This window comes from Stegodyphus dumicola, chromosome 4, assembly GCF_044657685.1.
Source record: "Stegodyphus dumicola isolate Sdum_Otavi_A_Nest chromosome 4, ASM4465768v1".
Classification (NCBI taxonomy): domain Eukaryota; kingdom Metazoa; phylum Arthropoda; class Arachnida; order Araneae; family Eresidae; genus Stegodyphus; species Stegodyphus dumicola.
In genome coordinates, this window is record NC_140771.1 from 218,257,324 (window position 1) to 218,277,881 (window position 20,558).

The 20,558-nt window shown below is 30.8% G+C and overlaps 1 protein-coding gene across 1 annotated transcript in view; it reads left to right on the forward strand.

The window, feature by feature from the left end:
* The window catches only part of Dna2 (DNA replication helicase/nuclease 2), a 104,612-nt gene extending 84,818 nt beyond the window's left edge, over positions 1-19,794 (forward strand). Inside the window, exons 12-16 of the mRNA XM_035373213.2 lie at positions 789-982; positions 1,086-1,172; positions 6,710-6,992; positions 7,127-7,321; positions 7,826-19,794. Of these exons, the coding sequence (XP_035229104.1) occupies positions 789-982; positions 1,086-1,172; positions 6,710-6,992; positions 7,127-7,321; positions 7,826-8,011 (945 nt within the window). The 3' untranslated portion in view covers positions 8,012-19,794. The remainder of the gene's footprint in view (positions 1-788; positions 983-1,085; positions 1,173-6,709; positions 6,993-7,126; positions 7,322-7,825) is intronic.
* The last annotated feature ends 764 nt before the right edge of the window (positions 19,795-20,558 follow it).

A 20,558-nucleotide genomic window follows, 5' to 3' on the forward strand; every position in this document is an offset into this window, starting at 1 on the left:
CTCGTCGGGACTTCGGCGATTCCGCATTAGGGGTTCTTCCGGATTATAGATCATCAAATCTGGTGAGATTGGCATGCAGAAATTATACTGTTAAAAATATGAAACCATAATTTATGAAATAAAAAGCAATTATGATCTAAAGGGTATCAAATTTTACAAAAAAAAAAAAAAGCTTAATATTTATTTGTTTATTTTATTAAACATTTCTTTCAATGCATGCATGCGTAAAGCATACATTATGCACATGCGTAAAGTTTGTGGTTTTGAGGCCCAGATTATAGATCATTCCGAATTACGGACTTTGTACTGTATTTACTTTTGTACAGACTTTGTATTTTAATTGTAAGATTTTCATTATTATAACAAAAAATAATCTCTCCACCCCCCCCTTTTTTTTATTCTATGCATTTTTCTTCTTAGTTAAAAGCTTGAATTCTAATGTAAATTTTAAGCAAAAATATCAAATCATAAACAAAAAAAATGTCATTTTTATGTATTTAAAATGTGCAATAAATTAGATTATTTATAAATTAATTTGATATTTTTGTGATTTATTATTCTTAATTTTCCATATAGTTAATTTCATTCCTAATAATTGCACTTTCTTTTACTCACATTCTCGATAATATTAAGATATTTTTGTTCCCTTTCCATTATTTGTTCTGTACTATATCTTCTTTGTGATAACTTTTAGTGTTCTGATATAAAAATTTTAAACTTGAAAGTCTTTTTGCTTAATATATGATTTCTTTTAATTTAAAGTCAATTTTTTAAATATAATTTTTCAGATGGTGGTGGCAACAACATGTTTGAGTGTGAACCATAAAATTTTCCAAATCAGAAAGTTTGATGTTTGTATTATAGATGAGGCATCACAAATTAATCAGATTGCTTGTCTCGGACCAATTTTTCATGCAACAAAATTTATTCTTGTCGGAGATGATAAACAGTTACCTCCTCTTGTCATAAATGATAAAGCTCGGTAATATATATAAAAGAAAAAAATTCTTTGCTAGACAATGTTTGAACTATATTATAACATTATAATAAATGTCAAAATACTGAGTTTTATCTGTCTTCCATAGACTTCTAGGGATGCAGGAAAGTTTATTCCAGAGACTACAAAATCCTAAGAATTGTATGGAACTAGTTATACAATACAGAATGAATGAGTAAGTACATAAATTTTGAACATATTGTAACAATTTAAATAATTTAATCAAGGTATAAGGCTATCTTAACTTCTAGTACAATATAATTTTTTAATTAGCATAAAATCTCAATAAACATTAAATTTTATCTAGCAGAATTATGAATACTGGCTTCACTGAAAACAACTTCATGTTATTAACTTTTTGAAGACGGGATGGCCATTATAGCGGCCATAGAATCCCCTCTTTGAAAAGATGGGGTTGTCCACTTTAGTGGCCAAGTCTTTTTCCCCCACTTTCCAGGCTGAAAGAGTGGGGTGAAATGTCAAATTTTACGTCTCTGAGGTTTTAACCACTTATCTCTTTGAAAGGTCTTTGTGCTAAGGATCCAGTTTTCCCAATTTTCCCCTTTTCGTTCTTGTAGCTACACAGCCACAGAATTCGCAATAACTGCGTCTGTAAATTGTATACAGAACTTTGCATTGCTTTGGAATATTGCATATTTTCGTAAGATTTCTAGGATTTTCATTTTTCTCGCAAGATGCCGAAAAGGAAAAGAGGGCTGACTGAAGAAGAAATTCGAAAGCTTCTTCAAGAGCGTGATGAAGAAAACTATGGAGATAGCGAATCCGATTGCGAGCTGGACATAGAAAATGGATCTGAAAGTGAACATGAGGATGTGGAAGGAACATCCTCATGTTCACTTTCAGATCATAGTAATTAACTGATTCGGTAAATTACGGTGATGAACAAACTGATAACGTAGACAAAATCTCTCTTGATTCAAAATTTGAATGGCTTGAGTCAAAACCTGATGACAAGGTAAATGTTTTGAATTTTATTTGAAGAAACAATATAAAAGGCCTTGCTTCTCAAGCTGCAAAAGAAATTGAATTTTTCAAAAATCTTTTCCGGCAAAATATTATTGAAAAAAGTGTCAAAGAAACAAATCGTTATGCGGAACAAATACTAAAAAAAATTCCAGTTTTAACCCTAAATTAAAAACAAAAAAAATATACAGTTGCATAGAAAGATGTTAATGAAAATGAATTGCTAAATTTTTTGACGCTGATATTGCTGATGGGGCATATTCAAAAAGACAAGATAAAAGATTACTGGTCGATAGACGAAATGCTTTAAACCCCTTTTTTTAATAAAACTATGCATAGATTCTTGCAAATTCTTCGTTTTCTGTACTTTGAAGATAACATGTCACCACCAGACAGAAATGATCCTAATTATGATCGATTTTGGAAAATAAGGGATATATTTGAGCATTTGAGAAACAATTTCAAGGAAGTATATGAGCCCTCCGAAGAACTGGCTGTAGATGAAGTAATCGTTCTTTTTAAGGGAAGATTATATACATTTTCAAATACTCATGGTGGAGCGTATTTACATATACATATAAATATAATGTACATATATAATTGAATATGTATATATATAATTAATTATATTTATATATATATATGTATATAATTAATTAAATATATCTATATCTTTATATATACATGCATAAATCCACACGCAAGCACATATATATAAATGCATATGTGTGTACTTGTAGGTGTGTACATATACTTTATTCCCATTTAAAGGTGCGCATGCTTTCCGCTTTATGTATATACCTGTTTTTATACCATATTATATAAATGTGGACATACTTACTACATGGATATGTAGGTATCCCTTTCCATAAACAAATATAAATTCCCAAGTACCTGTATACAAGTACAAGCAGTTTTTTCTTATATTCTTATCAGTTCATTTTTAACAGATTTTTCTGTCTTTATTTCCATATATGACCTTCACACATGGGAGTTTACTGTGATGGCATTGTTGTTCAAACAAATCATATGAGCATAAATATAAATTTTTACAATTTCAGTGTGACAACTGGGAATCATAAATATACTAAAACTAGTGAATCAGTTTAAAAGCTTTTGCCTTCATAGAAGATAGGAATTTCTTCATTGTGTTTCTCCCAGGAGTTCATTTCTAGCCATTCGATGACACATTACTGACTGACCTTTGTATCAGTGTCTCAGTTTCATGGTCAAATAATTCTGAAGTAAGTTGTTCAGAATGAATTAGAGCAGCATTTGCGAAATGTCACTGTCCGTTGAACTACGACAATACAAACAGGATGTAAAAGTCGTCATATAATATACAAATAACTGTTCTAAGACAACAGATGTGAATCTCCCTTTGAATTTCTGAACCTTGACCTTTTAACTAATTGAATGCCTTTGCCATTCATTAGACACATATCTCAGCAACTATGCATAATGACCGAGGTGTTAGTGAAATCAATGAATTAGTTGCCAAATTTTCGATAGAAAACGGAAAAAATGGTCAATTCAACTGTGTCAGTATAGGTTTCACTTGACCTGAAAATGAAGTTTTTTTGAGTAACTCACTAATACAGTCAAAAGTCGTTAATTCGGACACCCATAATCCGGAATGATCTATAATCCGGACCTCAAAGCTACAACCTTTCTGCGCATGCGTCACGTTGACACATGCGCGTAAGACCTTTACCGCTGCGAATTTGCGTGTGCGCGTGCGCAAAATATGTTTACGAATGCGCGTTTAATGTATAACGGACGGGATAAGCTAAGCTAAAATTATCTAATTATCTATTTCAGTTAATGTTGCAGATTGCGTTGTTCCTTAATCTTCGAATTGGATCCGGCTCATTATTTTTTGCAGACTGTTAGAGCAATTTTATAAAAGTAAGCTTGAACTTTGGATTATGTCAAATAGAATTTTCGATATATATTTACTAATATGTAAAGGATATACAAAGCAAAAGTATCTTTCGGAGTCCATTACACAAAAAGTGGAATTGCTGCAAAAAATGGATAAAGGCATATATTTTGTTTATCTAAACTTTAACGCTTGTTTATCTAAACTTTAACGTTTGTTTATCTAAACTTTGTTTATCTTTAACAGGGCGTGCAATGAATTTACTATCCTTATCTTTAAAGGCAAATGTTTTTATTTTATTTGGCTTATAATTGCTTACTCTATGTAGTATTTCATCTCGATGTACTCCATCTTTGATATGATTTAAATCAAATGCCTCGTCATTATAATTCGCTTCCGATAGCGAAGAAAGTGACAGAGGTTATTGAAAACGAAAAAATTTCGATTGCAAATTAGTCGGTATTCTCGACACAGCAATTATAGGACGTGAACAGTGGAACTTTGTAACTGAACAAGAAATTATGTCTGTTTATTTATAGAATTAAAGAGAATGTATTATCACATAAAAAACGAATCAACTTAAACAACTTACATTGAAAGAAATGTTTAATAAAGTAAACAAATAAATATTAAGCTTTTTTTTTTTTTTTTTTGTAAATTTTGATACCCTTTAGACCATAATTGTTCTTTATTTCGTAAATTACGGTTTTATATTTTTAATTTTATAATTTCTGCATGCCATTTTACCAGATTTAAACTGATGATCTATAATCCGGAATCGCCGAAGTCCCGACGAGTCCGGATTAACGACTTTTGACTGTATATCGCAGAATTTAAATTGCACCGTATAAAATATGCCACCATGGTTGATGTCAAAGCTGCTATAAAGACATTCTGGAGATGAAATGAACTGGTTTAGACAACAAAGGAAATAAAAAAATTCACATGCGACGACGATTTCAAACAGGAGAGATTTTTGTTGACTGAGCATCTGAAATTATCTGGAAATTTCTATTAATGTGCTGAATTATGTAGTGTAATAAAATGTAGAATAATATAATACAGTACTGAAGACAAACAACTAACTATAGTGTAACTTTTCCCCGCAGCTGTTTAAAAACTATACATAACAAACAATTTTCCCTTCAATTTGAAAAACTCTTTGCACTATGAAATTACTTTAGTTTTGATACCGTAGTGAACACGTTCCCTTAGTGAGCCAGGGAATTTAGTATAAAAAGACTAAAGGAATTTACTTGTAAATGTGTTTTGAATTATGGGTTTGCATACCAAATAATTTGACTTTTTTAATGACTTGAATTTATTCTATTATTAATACTTGAAATATATTGCTTACTAATTATCAATAAATAGTATAAAACGGTTACATAATTAAATAATCCTTTTTTTTTTTCTAATTTTAAAACTAAAATATATTATTCTAAAAATAGTTTTGGAACTTCTGTTCTATTTTGCAGATATTTTGGAAAAGAACTGAATGTAAATTAGGAACACTCATGTAATTGCACATTGCCATACTAACCATCTACAACAAAATAAAGTAATTTTTAATTAAACCAGATATATTCTAATTTGCTGAAAGTTTCCTTCTTAAATAGTATGCTATCAAGCAGATTTTTAACAATTATATAAAATAAAATTTTATTACGCCTATAGAGCATAATTTTAACAGTTCCCCTAAACTTTAATTTTTAATAAATTCTATTAATCATTTATTTTCTAATTATTGCTTGTATAGAAGAAAGTTCAAAGATATAGCTATAGTTAATGATATATACCAAACCAAATTAAAAATTATAAGGAAATTTAACAGTGAAAAAAAGACCAAGATGAAGACTAGATAATTTAAAATTGTCCATGAAATAATCAAATAGTTGAAATAATTTTGTGACACAAATATAAAGATACAACAGAAATAATTACTGTAAGCACTTTCTAAAGACACATAATTTTGTAGCGTAATTTAAAATTCAAACAAATTTTTTATTAAAATTTTTTGTTAAAACGTTCTAATATAAAAATTACATTTTCTTCAATGAAAGTTTATACATTTTCATCTGCGCAACACCCAGTACTCTCATTCCAGAATGATTGCAGTATAAAATTTTCCCTCAATAATGAAAAGCATCTTGAAAGTCTGGTCACTAATCCCTACATTTCCCTTCCTTTTATGACATAAATGCACCCCTCTGAGAATCCATTAAACTACATACAAGGATCTTTGTAGCAAATAGGAAGTGATTTCTTAAAGGGGGGAAAGCATTCGGTTCAAGATTCCCCGTCCTTTCAAGGCTTTTACTGCTACCAAGGCCCCGGCCTCAAAAGGTTAAAGTGACCCCATATATGTAAACTTACCTTCAGTCAGCATTTTAGTGTTCTTTCAATTACAAAAATTATTTCACTGTATGAAGAGAAAGTAAATAAAATTTGCTATAAATGAAATGATGCTGTACTTTATTTCAAAGAGGGGCATGTATCTAATCACAGACTGCAATAGTGCTTTGATATAAGTCATACGAAATTCTTTATGCAGTTAACTGAAGTAAAGTCTCGGAAGTACTTATAATAAAACTAATGCAGTTAGCTAGTCTGTTCTCCAATGCTTTAAATGTTACTGATACTTGAATAATTCATAATTCAAAATATTTTCTTCTTCATACTTGAGAATACATACCAAAGTACTCAAAGAAAATTAGGAAGAAGTGTAATAACATACATCTATTACTATACTATACACTTTATCTCTTTTATCTTAGATTGTATATTTTATATCCTTTAAATTTTTTCTTTAGAAACTTATTTTGATTTTTCTTTAAATCGTGTAGGGAAATAATGAGACTCTGCAATGAATTAACATATAATGGTTCTCTTCAGTGTGCATCAGAGCATGTTGCCCAAGCTGTGCTGGATCTAAGTAGTGAACTGAAAAATACATCAACCTCTTACCCTGCTTGGCTGTTATCTGTATTTGATCACAACTTGAAGAAATCAGTATTCTTCTTAAATACTGATAGTATATATTCTTCTGGAATAAAGAGTACTCAAGGCCAAAGTAGAAATAATACAGAAGTAGACATAATAGTCATTATTTTACAACTTATAATAAAGGTAAGTTTCTGGTTTTTTTATTTTTTTTATTTTTTTTTTTTTTTTTTTATGTAAGTTAGAAGTGTGCTTAAAAAGAATTAATGAATAAGTGTTATTTCAATGTACCTTAATTTGTGTCAATTTTTTGTTTACAGCACAAAGTAGCTACTTCTCATACTGGAATAATAGCCCCATACCGAAAGCAGGTAGATTTAATACAATGTAAGTTGAAGGATTTGAATATAGAAGGCATTGAAGTTAATACAGTGGATCAATATCAAGGCAGGGATAAAGATATTATCATAATTTCTTGTGTCAAGAGTAATGATGCGACACAGAATTCTGAAAAGGTAATATTAAATTTTTGTAAGATATTCTTCAGATTTTAAAATATAAATTCCGTAATTGGTCATTATTTCATAAAAGGCCTACCAGCGGCCGAGCGGTAAAGTCGCTGAACACTGGTAGTTCGGTCCGAGGTTCGAATCCCACGAACGGGCTGGCTGCATGGGCATTTTCGTGGTTTTCCCCATGTGTAACGTGTATACGAGCCAGTTTGCCTTAGAAAGTCCTCCACGAAAGGCATCCCTCCCCTTAGGCAGATAGCCCTCGTGTGCTTTGCCATAATTAAATACACCAACACCAACACCATTATTTCATAAAAGGTTGTATATTCATATACTTACATAAAAGCCTTAAGCTTAACTACTAAACATTTATAATATTTCAATAAATTCAGAATGAAAATTGTTAGCTCTTATCTATCATAATTTATAATAATATTTAATTTTGTTATTAATAATAAATTGTTGTAATTTAATTATAATAAATATTTTGTTTGGTTTTCATTACAGATTAGTGGCATACTTGATGATGAAAGGCGACTAAATGTTGCTATTTCAAGAGCAAAGAAAAAATTAATTATTCTAGGGAGCAAAGCTGCATTAGTGTGTTATAAACCATTTGAAAGGTTAATGAAATGCTTAAGGCCAGATCAATTTCTAGATCTATCTTTAACTGATATCAATTTCAATAATTAACACAATTATAGAATAATTTATATAGTGATATTTATAAATTTATACAGTAAAAATATTTTTATACTGAGGTATTTATCAGAGTTGTGTTATTTATTCATTTATTATTTCTTTTGATATTGCACTTGGTTCTCTTCATTATAAAATAAAAAAAACTTCAGATCCCCCTAAGCTCCCCTGGTATTGCTGATGAACTTTTAAATTTTGATAGGGAGTTTTTATATCTGAAAAACTATATTATGTGTCATTTTATAAATATTTTGTATATTTTAATATTATTTATATGTGTGTATGTATATATAAATATATCTATGTATGTGTATATATATTTTTAATCATCATTGGCATTATTTCCTTTCTTGCAAGTTTTATATTTTACCTCATTTTGAAAATGTGAATTCTGAAAAGTTGCTGATACGTGCGATTGCTTCATTTTTACTTTTTTATTATGTTTGCTTCTACTTATGAGAGCTCTGTTAAAATTCTGATTATGAACTTATAAATGGATGCAAAATAGGACTTTGAGATTTATGACAAGTAATCAATCTTTTTGTAGCAATAAACAGAATAGAACATATGTTTTGCCTGTGGCAAGTAAATTTTTAGGCATTCTGTGCAGGGTTATCATAAGAACTAAGCATTAGGAAAACAAGACAAATTTGAATGTGTAAAAAAAAAAACCTACTTAATAATTAAAAAAAAAAAAAAATACTGTGCTGGAGACATGGTTAATAAAACCAAATCAGACAAACTCTGAGCGAGTAATAAAGCTATATGCTTAGCAATACTCTTTTCTCATATAGGAGGCAATACATTTACTTACACTAAGCTTTTGCATACACTTTACCAATCCTCTTTTTGCAGAATATACTTCAGCAACTAACCTGGGCACTGACTTCATGTAGATATAAGAAATTTCTCCTGATATATTACCCCATTCATACTTATAAAATCTTCAGCTTCTCTTCCGTAGTGGCTTGTACTTTCTCACCTGTTTCATGAAAACATGCAACATATTCTAAATGCGACTGGGATTGATTGAATTATGGACATAATCCAGAACATGGAATTCATTTTGATAAAATGGCATAGGAATAGAATGTGCAGTATAAGATCTTGTTGGAAAAGCAAATCTACCTGTGAGCAAACACAAGGTACTGAATGGGGCAAATGCTATTATAACATTATCTGACACTGCTTTGCATTGATAGTTCCATTATATGAAAGAAAAGTGGTAATGCCAAAAAAATATAAAGCACACCTATGCTCGCAAAATGTCTCAAAACTTTTTTTTTTTTTTTTTTTTTGCTTCACACAGTTTTGGGTAAATTCTTCATTTGGACAATTTATGACTTTTGGAACTGAGAATGTCAACTCATCAGACTCAATCATTTTTTGCAATCCACTTTCTGTTCAGTTCCTTCTCTGCAGAAGCTTCATGCAAAAATGCTTCTTTTGTTGAACTGATGACTATATAAACTTTCATTTTCTCTTGTGGTCCATGATACATAATTTCTTACCTAACGCTCATCAAGATGCAGGCACTACATACACTTATAGTATATTTCTGTAGCTTTATTGCAAGTACCAGCTTGTTTTTTCTATGAAGTGGTTTTTGAAGGCCTACTATTTTTGTTTCCAATTACTTTCAGAGAAATAGACACCAAGGAACCAGTTTATTGCAATATCTGAAATATTAATTTTCCCTATAGTTTTTCTGGTTGTTTTTAAATTTTCTCAGATATCTACAGTCCTGATCTCTGCCTTTCCATTTTTCAAGCTGCTAACAATACAAAGAAGGCACCCAATGTTATACTACCCTTCTTCACATGTTCTTGATTGTAAAAATGACGAAGCAACAAAAATTTGCTTATATAGTCAAGTTGAAATTGTCAATTGCTGACTATGCATATATATATATCACTTACTAATTTTAGGGTAATAAAACTTCCAGGCATATCACAATTGAAATCTATGTCTCATATGAAATGCTACCATTAATAATTAGATCTTTTAGATCTCCTTTGAGAAAAAAAATAACAGAAAACATTGAGTGGATTTTTTTGTTGTTGTTGAAACTATATCACACATTTCAGCACTACATTGTCACATTTTGCATGTTTCTTTCCCCACATTTTTGGCTTGGTACTAGATAAACAAAACATTTCAGAACAGCAACAAGGAATATTCTTTAATTTCACACTGCCTACATTATTTTTTCTTTTTGTGAATAAGTTTTCAGCAGTTTCTAGAATTTTGCTGCATCCATCGATTTTAACATTAGGATGAAATAGGAAGAAAATTACACATATCTCTCTTACATTTTTATTCTAATGCACCCTTGTGTTGTGATTCATTTGAAACAAGCTTTAGTTTGCAAAACTCAATAGATGTTAACTCCTATTATCAAAAAAAAAAAAAAAAAATTGTATGGTTGTAACAAAAGGAACGCACAATTTAAAGAACCAATTTTTTTGTTCCTGCCATGAATGAAGGCTAGCTAATCATTTTGACTTCGAGTCCCATTTAAATTTCATGAGGTGAATATTTGAATGCAATCTTCCTTTGTAAAGAATACCTCTTTCTTGGTGAAGTGGGATAAACACTTTGCTCTTTTAGTAGAATTCCTCCCCCCCCCCTTTTTCATGTTGAGACTCACTACAACATAATGTTAAATAAAGAGTAACTATTGTTACAACTTGAGGGAGTTTCCCCCTACACTAGATGTTGCCATTCTCAGTGCCTTACTAGTGTATTTAAATGTGCACTCATATTGCACTTTTTCATCTGTAAAAATTCCAGGTCATTGAATCCACTGCAATAAAAAAGTGTCCATCCTGGAAAGAAGTTAAATCAATTATTTGACTCCTCATGCCGAGGAAATATGTTAAAATTTTAGAAAAAGTGTGAAGCAGAAAAGTACTGAATTTTTATAATATCGGGTTTTAATGAAAGTTTCCCACCACAGCAAATTTCTGCACAAACAGTTTTTGTTGGCATATTTAATCATATTTTGTCAAGCGATTTTTTGGCATTTGAAACGAAGAGTCTTGCTTTAGAACACTGTATTGTGAAATTTCTAAGAAAATATCACTATCAAAGTACAAAGTGTCCGAAATGGAACTATCACTCTACCAGATTAGAACCATCATTTACTTCCAGTTCTGTTCCAAAAAGTCAGCTACAGAATGTCACCAAACCATGTGTACAGCCTTAGGTACTAATGTTGTATCATATGACACTGTGAAGGTTTGGTACCGAAAATTCAAAAACAAGGACTATGACATTCAAGAAGCAGAGCACTTTGGCCGATCTACTGATGTTGATGAGGCCAGCCTGCAAGAACTTGTGGAAAAACATCAGTATGCAACCACTTGAAAGCTTGCTAAGGAGTTTGACGTTAGTGCCATGTCTATTAGCATGCTATGCTTCGCATAAACTTGATGTATAAGTTTAATTGTTGGGTACCGCAGGAGCTGACTCAAGCAGATAAGCACAGACGTGTTCAAGCCTGCACTAATCTGCTTGACTATAAATACAAGGACAAAATTCTGGACCGGATCATCACTTGTAATGAAAATTGCATTTACTTCAACAACACAGGCTGAAAAAGATATTGGTGTGCACGTGGTGAGCCTGTCTGCAGTGTCACAAAGTGCAATTTGACTAACAAAAAGATTACGGTTTGTATCTGTTGGGATTGCTGTAGTATTATCGACAGAGAGTATATGGAAAAGAGCAGAACCCTCGACAATAAAGTGTACAGCGAGATGCTAGTCTGTGTTGATGCTGCTATCAAGGAAAAATGTCAAACTGAGTTCCAGCACAAAAAGGTAATGTTCCATGAAGATAATGCAAGACCACATGTGTCTGCATTCACTGGCTGGACTCATATGGGATCCTTTGCCACACCCACCATATAGCCCCGACATTGCTACTTAGAACTAACTACCTTTTTCACACCTGCAGCTACATCTTGTTGGTGCTATCGTCCATTCTGCACAGGATGTCCAAAATTAGGTTGATCTGTTTTTAGACTTGCAGCCACCAAGTTTCTGGGCTGAAGACTTCGAAAAACTGCCAAATTGTTGGCAGAAAATCATAGACTTGGATGATGATTACTACCTGCATTAAAGGTACAGCTTTAATGTTTTTTCTTTCCCCCTCTAACTTTATGAAGAACGTTTTTGGGTGGAAAACTTTCATTAAAACCGGATATTATATAAAATGCAAACTTAATTTCTTGCACCAATACTCTCCATTCTAATTTTCTGAAGCATGTTTTTAAATTTTTCATGCTGCTGTAATACCCTAAATAGTGAATAAACTCTTAAGATAATGAATACAGCATTTGATTTTAGATAGATTCCCCCTCCCCTTTTTTTAATCTGAACAAAAGATTAAAAGATAATTTTGCTTATAGACATCAATAAATTTCTTTTGCTAATCTATTAATGTGTTACTCGACTTATTCCTTAGACTTACTTAAGTCTGAATTTGTGGATTTTTGATTTATGTAGATTGGAGAGATATTACTATCATTGAAGGTAGATAAGCCGCCCTGACGTATACACCGCACACGTGATAATTGACTTTAAAAAATGAAAGTTCGTCGGATAAGCCACATCGGCATAAACACCAAACATTCTGAAATATGGCACTTAATATTCATTTATTCGGTAATTCCGTGCCATATTGATGTAATCATCATTGATAGCATTTTATAGCATTTACAACATAAATATAATCAGTAATGTATAAATAAATAAGGAAGAAACTTCCTACCTTGAACTTGCCAGAAACAAATTCTGATGATTTCTAATAGGTATTATTTTTACTGGTAAACTTTATCACCATAATTTACCATATTATGAAAAAGAATATGTAAATTAGATAAACAGAATTTTTTAATTAAACTCCATTTATTTATCCAAAACCATCAAAATCCAACTCATCGATGTCAGAATTAAATAAATTTAACAAATGACCATCAAAATTAATTTCATTGTTCTGTTCTAAAAATCGCCTTTTTTAACATCGCTATCTTCACTTTCATTTTCTTCTTTGGTGATTTCTAATTTAACGAAAACTAATACGATCGTATCAGCTCAGACTGATTTCCATGCTTTTCGACTTGTAAGGCAACCTCCTCATATGAAGCTTTTCTCATTTGTCTCAAACTTGTGAAGGAATGGAGTCCACTTTGCATCCATTCTTCCCACTGCTTTCATAGTTCATGCTTGAAAATTCTATTAATAGTGAAATCCAGCAGCTGTAAAATTTTTGTAAGCCCACCTGGTATCACTAAGACATCGGTGCTAAGTTTTTTGCTTCGGATCTTACCATATCCTCTAAATGAGATGGCGCTGAATTCAGAACAATAGGTCCTCGGAGTTGGAAAAGAGCACCTTTCCTTTTTCGATAAATTTCTCTCAGCGAAAACAACATCACTTCTTCGCACATCCATCCTTTTCCATTGGCACAAATAATAACTCCTTTAGGGAAGTTTCCTTTCGGAATTGTTTTACTTTTGAAAATTATCAAAGGGGATAATTTCTCTCCATTGGTGGCACAACCCAAAACACAAGTAAAAGAAGTCTTATCATTCCTGTTTGTTAACACTAAAATAGTTTTTCAGCTATCGAATGAACAGTTCTGCTCGGGGGACAGTCAAAAGTAACGGGCACTTCATCAATATCAATTATTTGCCCTCTTTTCAAATTTTGTTTTTTAACATTCTTATATGTGTACTCCAAAAAAGCTATCTTTTTTTCAAGCCAGTTCACGAGAAGCTTTTGTCCAACTGCTGTTTTGGTCCTGACAGATAATTTCTTTACCTGAAACCAATTAGGGCCTCCAACAAAATTTTTAATGCCCATTTGTTGAGCAATTACTTTCACTTGAGGACGAATTCTAACTGTTGATACTGATAATCCACTTTCTCTCTGCTCTATTGTCTATTTCTCTGAATTGTCTTCCAAAACAGGCCAAGCTATGACACTAGTTCGACAAGATCTTTTATTCTTAGGCATTTTTTCTAATTCTTTTTGTTTGGACTTCCAGTACTGAATGCATCGCTTGTCAACTTGAAATTCTTTAGCCGCAGCGCAATTTCCAATTTCGGTCGCTTTCTTCACTACTGAAAGCTTAAAAGCAGCTGTATAACTTTTTCTTTGAGTAGGAGCCATAGTAGTAATAATATTTTTAAAGCGTTAATGATGAGATACACAAAAAGCAAGCTACAGTAAAACCACGTAAGAATGAACCCAGCACTTGGCAAGTAAACATAGCTATTTCCATTAAAAAAAAGAGTCATAGGAAAACGCGGGCAAAACTATGGAGTTTAGCAGAAAGTACATACATTATGGTGTCTTTACACAGAGCACCGTCTACCTTAGTTAGGAGAGTTTGAACTTATTGCACTGCCTCAATGCAATCTGAGGTTGCATTGAGGAATTCTAACTTAACTGTTTCGCTTGTGCATAACTTACAATCTGAACTGGCCAAATGTTATTATACCAAATGCTATTGCCCTGTATTATATTTAAAGAAGTTAAATGATAAAGAATCTGCATGAATATATGTATGTTTCTCACACTGTGAAAAAAATGACAGTAAGAAGAGAATGAAATTTTGAGTAACATAGTCCTCCACCCAAACATGGGAACCTGGAAGCCCGAATCTGAAATTTGTTTTATTATCTATTTCATATTTTGTAAAACTTTTAACAAATTTTTGATTAAAAAACTCAACAATTTCAAAGCGATCAGTGGCAACACTGTGGGGAATAAAACATTTTTATCTCCAGTGCACGAGACATTCTATTGAAAATTATAAACATATGCTTTTTTAAAATATTTTTAGCCCAAATGGGCATTATATTTAAAAAAATAAAATCTGAAAGCTTTTTTCATTTTTATTTTTAAATATAATAGCTAAGGATTGTCCAATGACAGGAAAAATTAGTCCTTAATAATGAGGCTTTCTCAAGTTTTTTATTACCAGAGAGGGAACAAGCAATGCCAGAAATTAAGTTTTTGTAAATTAATTTAGTAATTTTTAATTTGTAATATTAATTTAGCATTGAAAATAGCTAAGTTTTTATCTGTTACAGAAAATATAAAGCTAAATATTTATGAATAAATTTCTGAAACTTCCTTAAAATTATCAGTTTTTATTAATTGATTTTTAATAAAAGATATTAAAATAAGCATCAATCAAGTTTCTACATTTACTAATTGAGTATTAAAAATCCAAATTTTCATTTATTATATTAAAGGTGAAGCTAAATAATTATAAATAAATTTCTTAATAATCAATATTTATTTCTTTCATGTGTGTGTTGTATATATATATACAGTCAAAAGTCGTTAATCCGGACTCGTCGGGACTTCGGCGATTCCGGATTATCGATTTTTCCAGATTATAGTCATCAGTTTAAATCTCGTAAGATGGCATGCAGAAATTCTAAAATTAAAAATATGAAACCGTAATTTATGAAATAAAGAACAATTATGATCTAAAGGGTATCAAAATTTGCAAAAAGAAAAAGCTTAATATTTATTTGTTTACTTTATTAAACATTTCTTTCAATGTAAGTTGTTTAAGTTTTGCTTCGTTTCATGTGATAATACTTTCTCTTTAATTCTATTAAACAGACATAATTTCTTGTTCAGTTACAAAGTTCCACTGTTCAAGTCCTATAATTGCTGTGTCAAGAACACCGACTAATTTGTCAATCGAAATGTTTTCGTTTTCAATAACCTCTGTTGCTTTTCTTCGCTATCGGAAGCGAATTATAATGGCGAGAAACTTGTTTTAAATCATATCAAAGACGGAGCATATCGAGATGAAATACTACATTTGGTAAGGAATTATAAGCCAAATAAAATAAAAACATCTGCGATGAAGATAAGGATAGTGCTGACAAATCAACTTCCAATTCATTACGCGCCCGCCGTTGCGTTCCCCCCGCCGAGCAGCGTGAAATTGATAAACAGATTTCGGATTTCAAAACATACTTTCGCTTTAGATCCTTTACATATTAACAAATATATATCGGAAATTCTATTTGATATAATCGAAAGTTTAAGCTTACTTTTATAAAATTGCTCTTACAGTCTGCAAAAAATTATAAGCCGGATCCAATTCGAAAATTAAGGAACAACGCAATCATGAACATTAACTGAAATAGATAATTAGATAATTTTAGCTTATACGTCTATTATACATAAAACGCGCACGCGAAAACGTATTCTGCACTTGCGCACACTCATATGCGCAGTCGTAAAAGGTCTTAATCGCACGCGTAAACGCCTATGCGCATGTGTCAACGCGGCGCATGCGCAGAAAGTTTTTAGTTTTGAGGTCTGGATTATAGATTATTCCGAATTATGGGTGTCCGAATTAACGACTTTTGACTGTATATATAATGATAATAATATAATCAAACATTAATTTTTTACTATTTGCTGACTTGTTGTCTTCATGTTTTAATAAATATGTAATAAAGATAATTTGTTTATAATATCATAATGATAATTTGTTTAAAACTAAAGGAAAAATTAAATTGCAGTAATCAGTAAGAAAATTGTTTATCTACTTTCAACAATAATAAACTTAATTTAAATACATATAAGACCCTCTATGAATATTTCAAGAAATATAGATAATAATTTCTTTTCTTATGTCCAGTATACTTAAACATTATAGTAGACTTTATGAATGTTAAAAAAAAACTATTAAATACAGATTCTGAATTCCCTTCCTCAAAAATTTCATTTCAAATTAAAGTCTTTAAATTCTAGTGCACATATATAACTAGTGGAAGTTTGATAATAATGGTTAGCAACTGATTTTTCTGAGAAAAAAATGTTTGTGTATACAAAGGTTTAGAAAATCGAGAAGTGCCTCTCAGGCTCAATGCGCCCGACAGAGTATTAATTATCTTTTTCCATGAATATATGATCCAATCAGCAACTCCTCTTCAAACTATCAGCAAGTTTTTTAAAGTTAAATTTCTTCTAATTGCTGACTATAATTTTTGCCCTTGAAAATCAAAGAAGTAGTGCAATCATACAGTTCCTGTAAGAGTAAAAAAAAAAAAAAAAAAAAAAATTACCTGATTATATTTTGTAACTGTACACTGCCCAATAAAATTTAATATACACAATACAGTCAAAAGTCGTTAATCCGGACTCGTCAGGACTTCGGCGATTCCGGATTATCGATTTTTCCGGATTATAGATCATCAGTTTAAATCTGGTAAAGTGGCATGCAGAAATTATAAAATTAAAAATATGAAACCGTAATTTATGAAATAAAGAACAATTATGATCTAAAGGGTATCAAAATTTACAAAAAAAAGCTTGATATTTATTTGTTTACTTTATTAAACATTTCTTTCAATGTAAGTTGTTTAAGTTGCTTCGTTTTTTATGTGATAATACATTCTCTTTAATTCTATAAACAGACATAATTTCTTGTTCAGTTACAAAGTTCTGCTGTTCAAGTCCTATAATTGCTGTGTCGAGAATTTGTCAATCGAAATTTATTCGTTTTCAATAACCTCTGTCTTCTTCGCTATCGGAAGCGAATTATAATGACGAGGCATTTGACTTAAATCATATTAAAGACAGAGTACATCGAGATGAAATACTACATTGAGTAAGCAATTATAAGCCAAATAAAATAAAAAACATCTGCCCTTAAGATAAGGATAGTGCTGACAGATCAACTTCCAATTCATTGCACGCCGCCCCGGCGTTAAAGATAAACAAAGGATATGCCTTTATCCATTTTTTGCAGGAATTCCGCTTTTTGTTTAATGGACTCCGAAAGATACTTTCGCTTTGTATATCCTTTACATATTAGTAAATATATATCGGAAATTCTATTTGACATAATCGAAAGTTTAAGCTTACTATTATAAAATTGCTCTAACAGTCTGCAAAAAATAATAATCCGGATCCAATTCGAAGATTAAGGAACAACGCAATCTGCAACATTAACTGAAATAGGTAATTAGATAATTTTACCTTAGCTTATCCCGTCCGTTATACATTAAACGCGCATTCGTAAACATATTTTGCGCACACGCAAATTCGCAGAAGTAAAGGTCTTACGCGCATGCGTCAACGCGACGCAGAAAGTTTGTAGCTTTTGAGGTCCGGATTATGGGTGTCCGAATTAACGACTTTTGACTGTATACACTCTGCAGTAGGAATAATGTCCTTAATATGTGCTTGGCATTTTGCTGTATTGTCATAGGACTGGCCTCAGCAATTAATAAATATATATATTTCAAAAACTGAAAACATGCCATTTGGCTTTTGTTATTCCTGCAGTTTTATATCCAGTATTTGGTAAAAGAAAATTCATTCCATTGGAATATTATTTTCCTACACATGGACAAATCTGCAAATTAATCAACATTTATTGAATCATATAATGAGCTTAATCTTGCAAATGATGATATCTCAATATTTTTTAGCCATTACTAAAAATATTTTTCATATATTGTTGTATTTGCATCCAGAATTTTTATACTTTTTAATATATTCAGTCAACAAATGATTGAATTCAGCAATTAATTCTGTAGTATTTTCAGCAATAAATTTTCATTTCTGAAAGAACCAATTATTTTGTCATAGCCTCAAAGTGGAAGTCATGTTAATCGACCTTTTTTATTAAAAATTATTTCTTCAAAAATTTCTTTCTAAGAGTTGATTTTCTTTTCAGTTTGCAAGTACAGCATCTGATTGATTTTCCTTTTTTAGATTTTCATATTTTTAAATTTAGCATATAAAATTCATGATCTCCTCTAAATAATGAACATACTCCACAAAAAAAAAAAATATTTCCTGTACTTTCTAAATACATAACCACATGAATTATGTTTTTTCATCACTCATTCATTTTTGAATATGTTATGACTTAGATATCACTTTGATCTACATAAATTTGCTCAGATTTATGAAAAATTTATTTCCTTATTATTGTTGGAATCCATTTCAAATTTTTATTGTACCAAAGACATTGAGAATATTGCGATTCTTAAAGACAAATATTAAAATTAATTTCAAATAAACCTAAAATTTTTAGTAAATATTACTTTAATTGAAATTGTTGCAATAAATTTATAAAATGGAATAATTTTTAACACTGTATTATACAGTAGAAAATTTCAATGAAATGTTAATCCTTAGTGGAATAATTATGTCAAAAAAAATTTTACAGTTTAAAATTATGTAAAGAATTTTATAATATTTTATACGCTGTTTATATATATAATTCATGAATGTAAAAAAAAATATTACAGCTGCCAGTTATATGGATCAAAGTTATAGGCATTCTGTTACAAGTACTATATCAGTAATAATGGTCAGACTGTGATAAATGATATTTTCTTATCTTGCAAGCACATGCAACTGGTGTACTATATTGCAAATAAGGAATTTCATAAAAATGGATCGCTCTTATCTGGCACAAATAGATATTTCTGTGAATATTATTTTAATTGTTCTTAGTAATTCAGTGAGTGTTGTAGACTTCTCATTTGAAGCATTGTTATGTTAATTTTTGATATTAGGAATCAAATAAAGGAATTTGATTTATATGTATATTATTTTAAAAGTTTATTTCCAAATAATGTGCACTAGCTGTTAATCATGCAGGATATGAGCAAAATCAGGGTACCCAAGGTTGTTCATGGCTCTTGTCATATAAAATGCACCATATATGTGTTAGTTTTGTATTTCAATAGAATGTCTCAAGTGTTTAAATTATGAATGAAATTTTTGCAGACTTTACTTACAGAAATTTCAACCACCAAAACATCTATTGATGAGTTTGATGAGATTCCTAAAATTTAAATAAGAATCATTATTGTTCAAATCCTGAATATGATGTTATACATCAGAAATGGCCAACAAGTCGGCTGTGATTTTTGATCAATCATAGGAGAGGATATGAAATTGCAAAAGCAATTTAGATTATCCACAAAATTAAAATAGACTTAAAAAAATAATAAAGGAAACTTCCACCTCAATTAAGAGATCAATAAAATGATTTTAGAGTACATCTTATAATCATATATAGTGACTATTGCATTGTTCAGAGTAAGGCATATGTTACCATTACGAAAAAAAGTTCGTCATTTTCCGAGCCAGTTCTGACAAACCTCTTTTGACCTACCCTCGCCCATGATTGGTCCAAATAAGAAAATTCTAGCATTTTCAGCTCCACACGTAAAAGTGAATTGAACTTGAAATACAGACTTGGGGGGGGTTGCCAATTCTGATAAGAAAATTCTAGCATCTGCATCTCCACATGCAAAAGTGAATCGACTTTGAACATCACTAAACTTGAAACAAAAACTTGGGGTTTTGATGTAACAATTTTAAAAGCAATTTAATTTTTATAAGCGGTTATTTTATAATGATATTGTATTCATTCCTTGGGGTTTTGATTTTATTAAATGGTACCCACTATATGTGACCTTACCTTGCAACCATCAGTCATAGACATAACTTTCGATTACAAAAGCTTT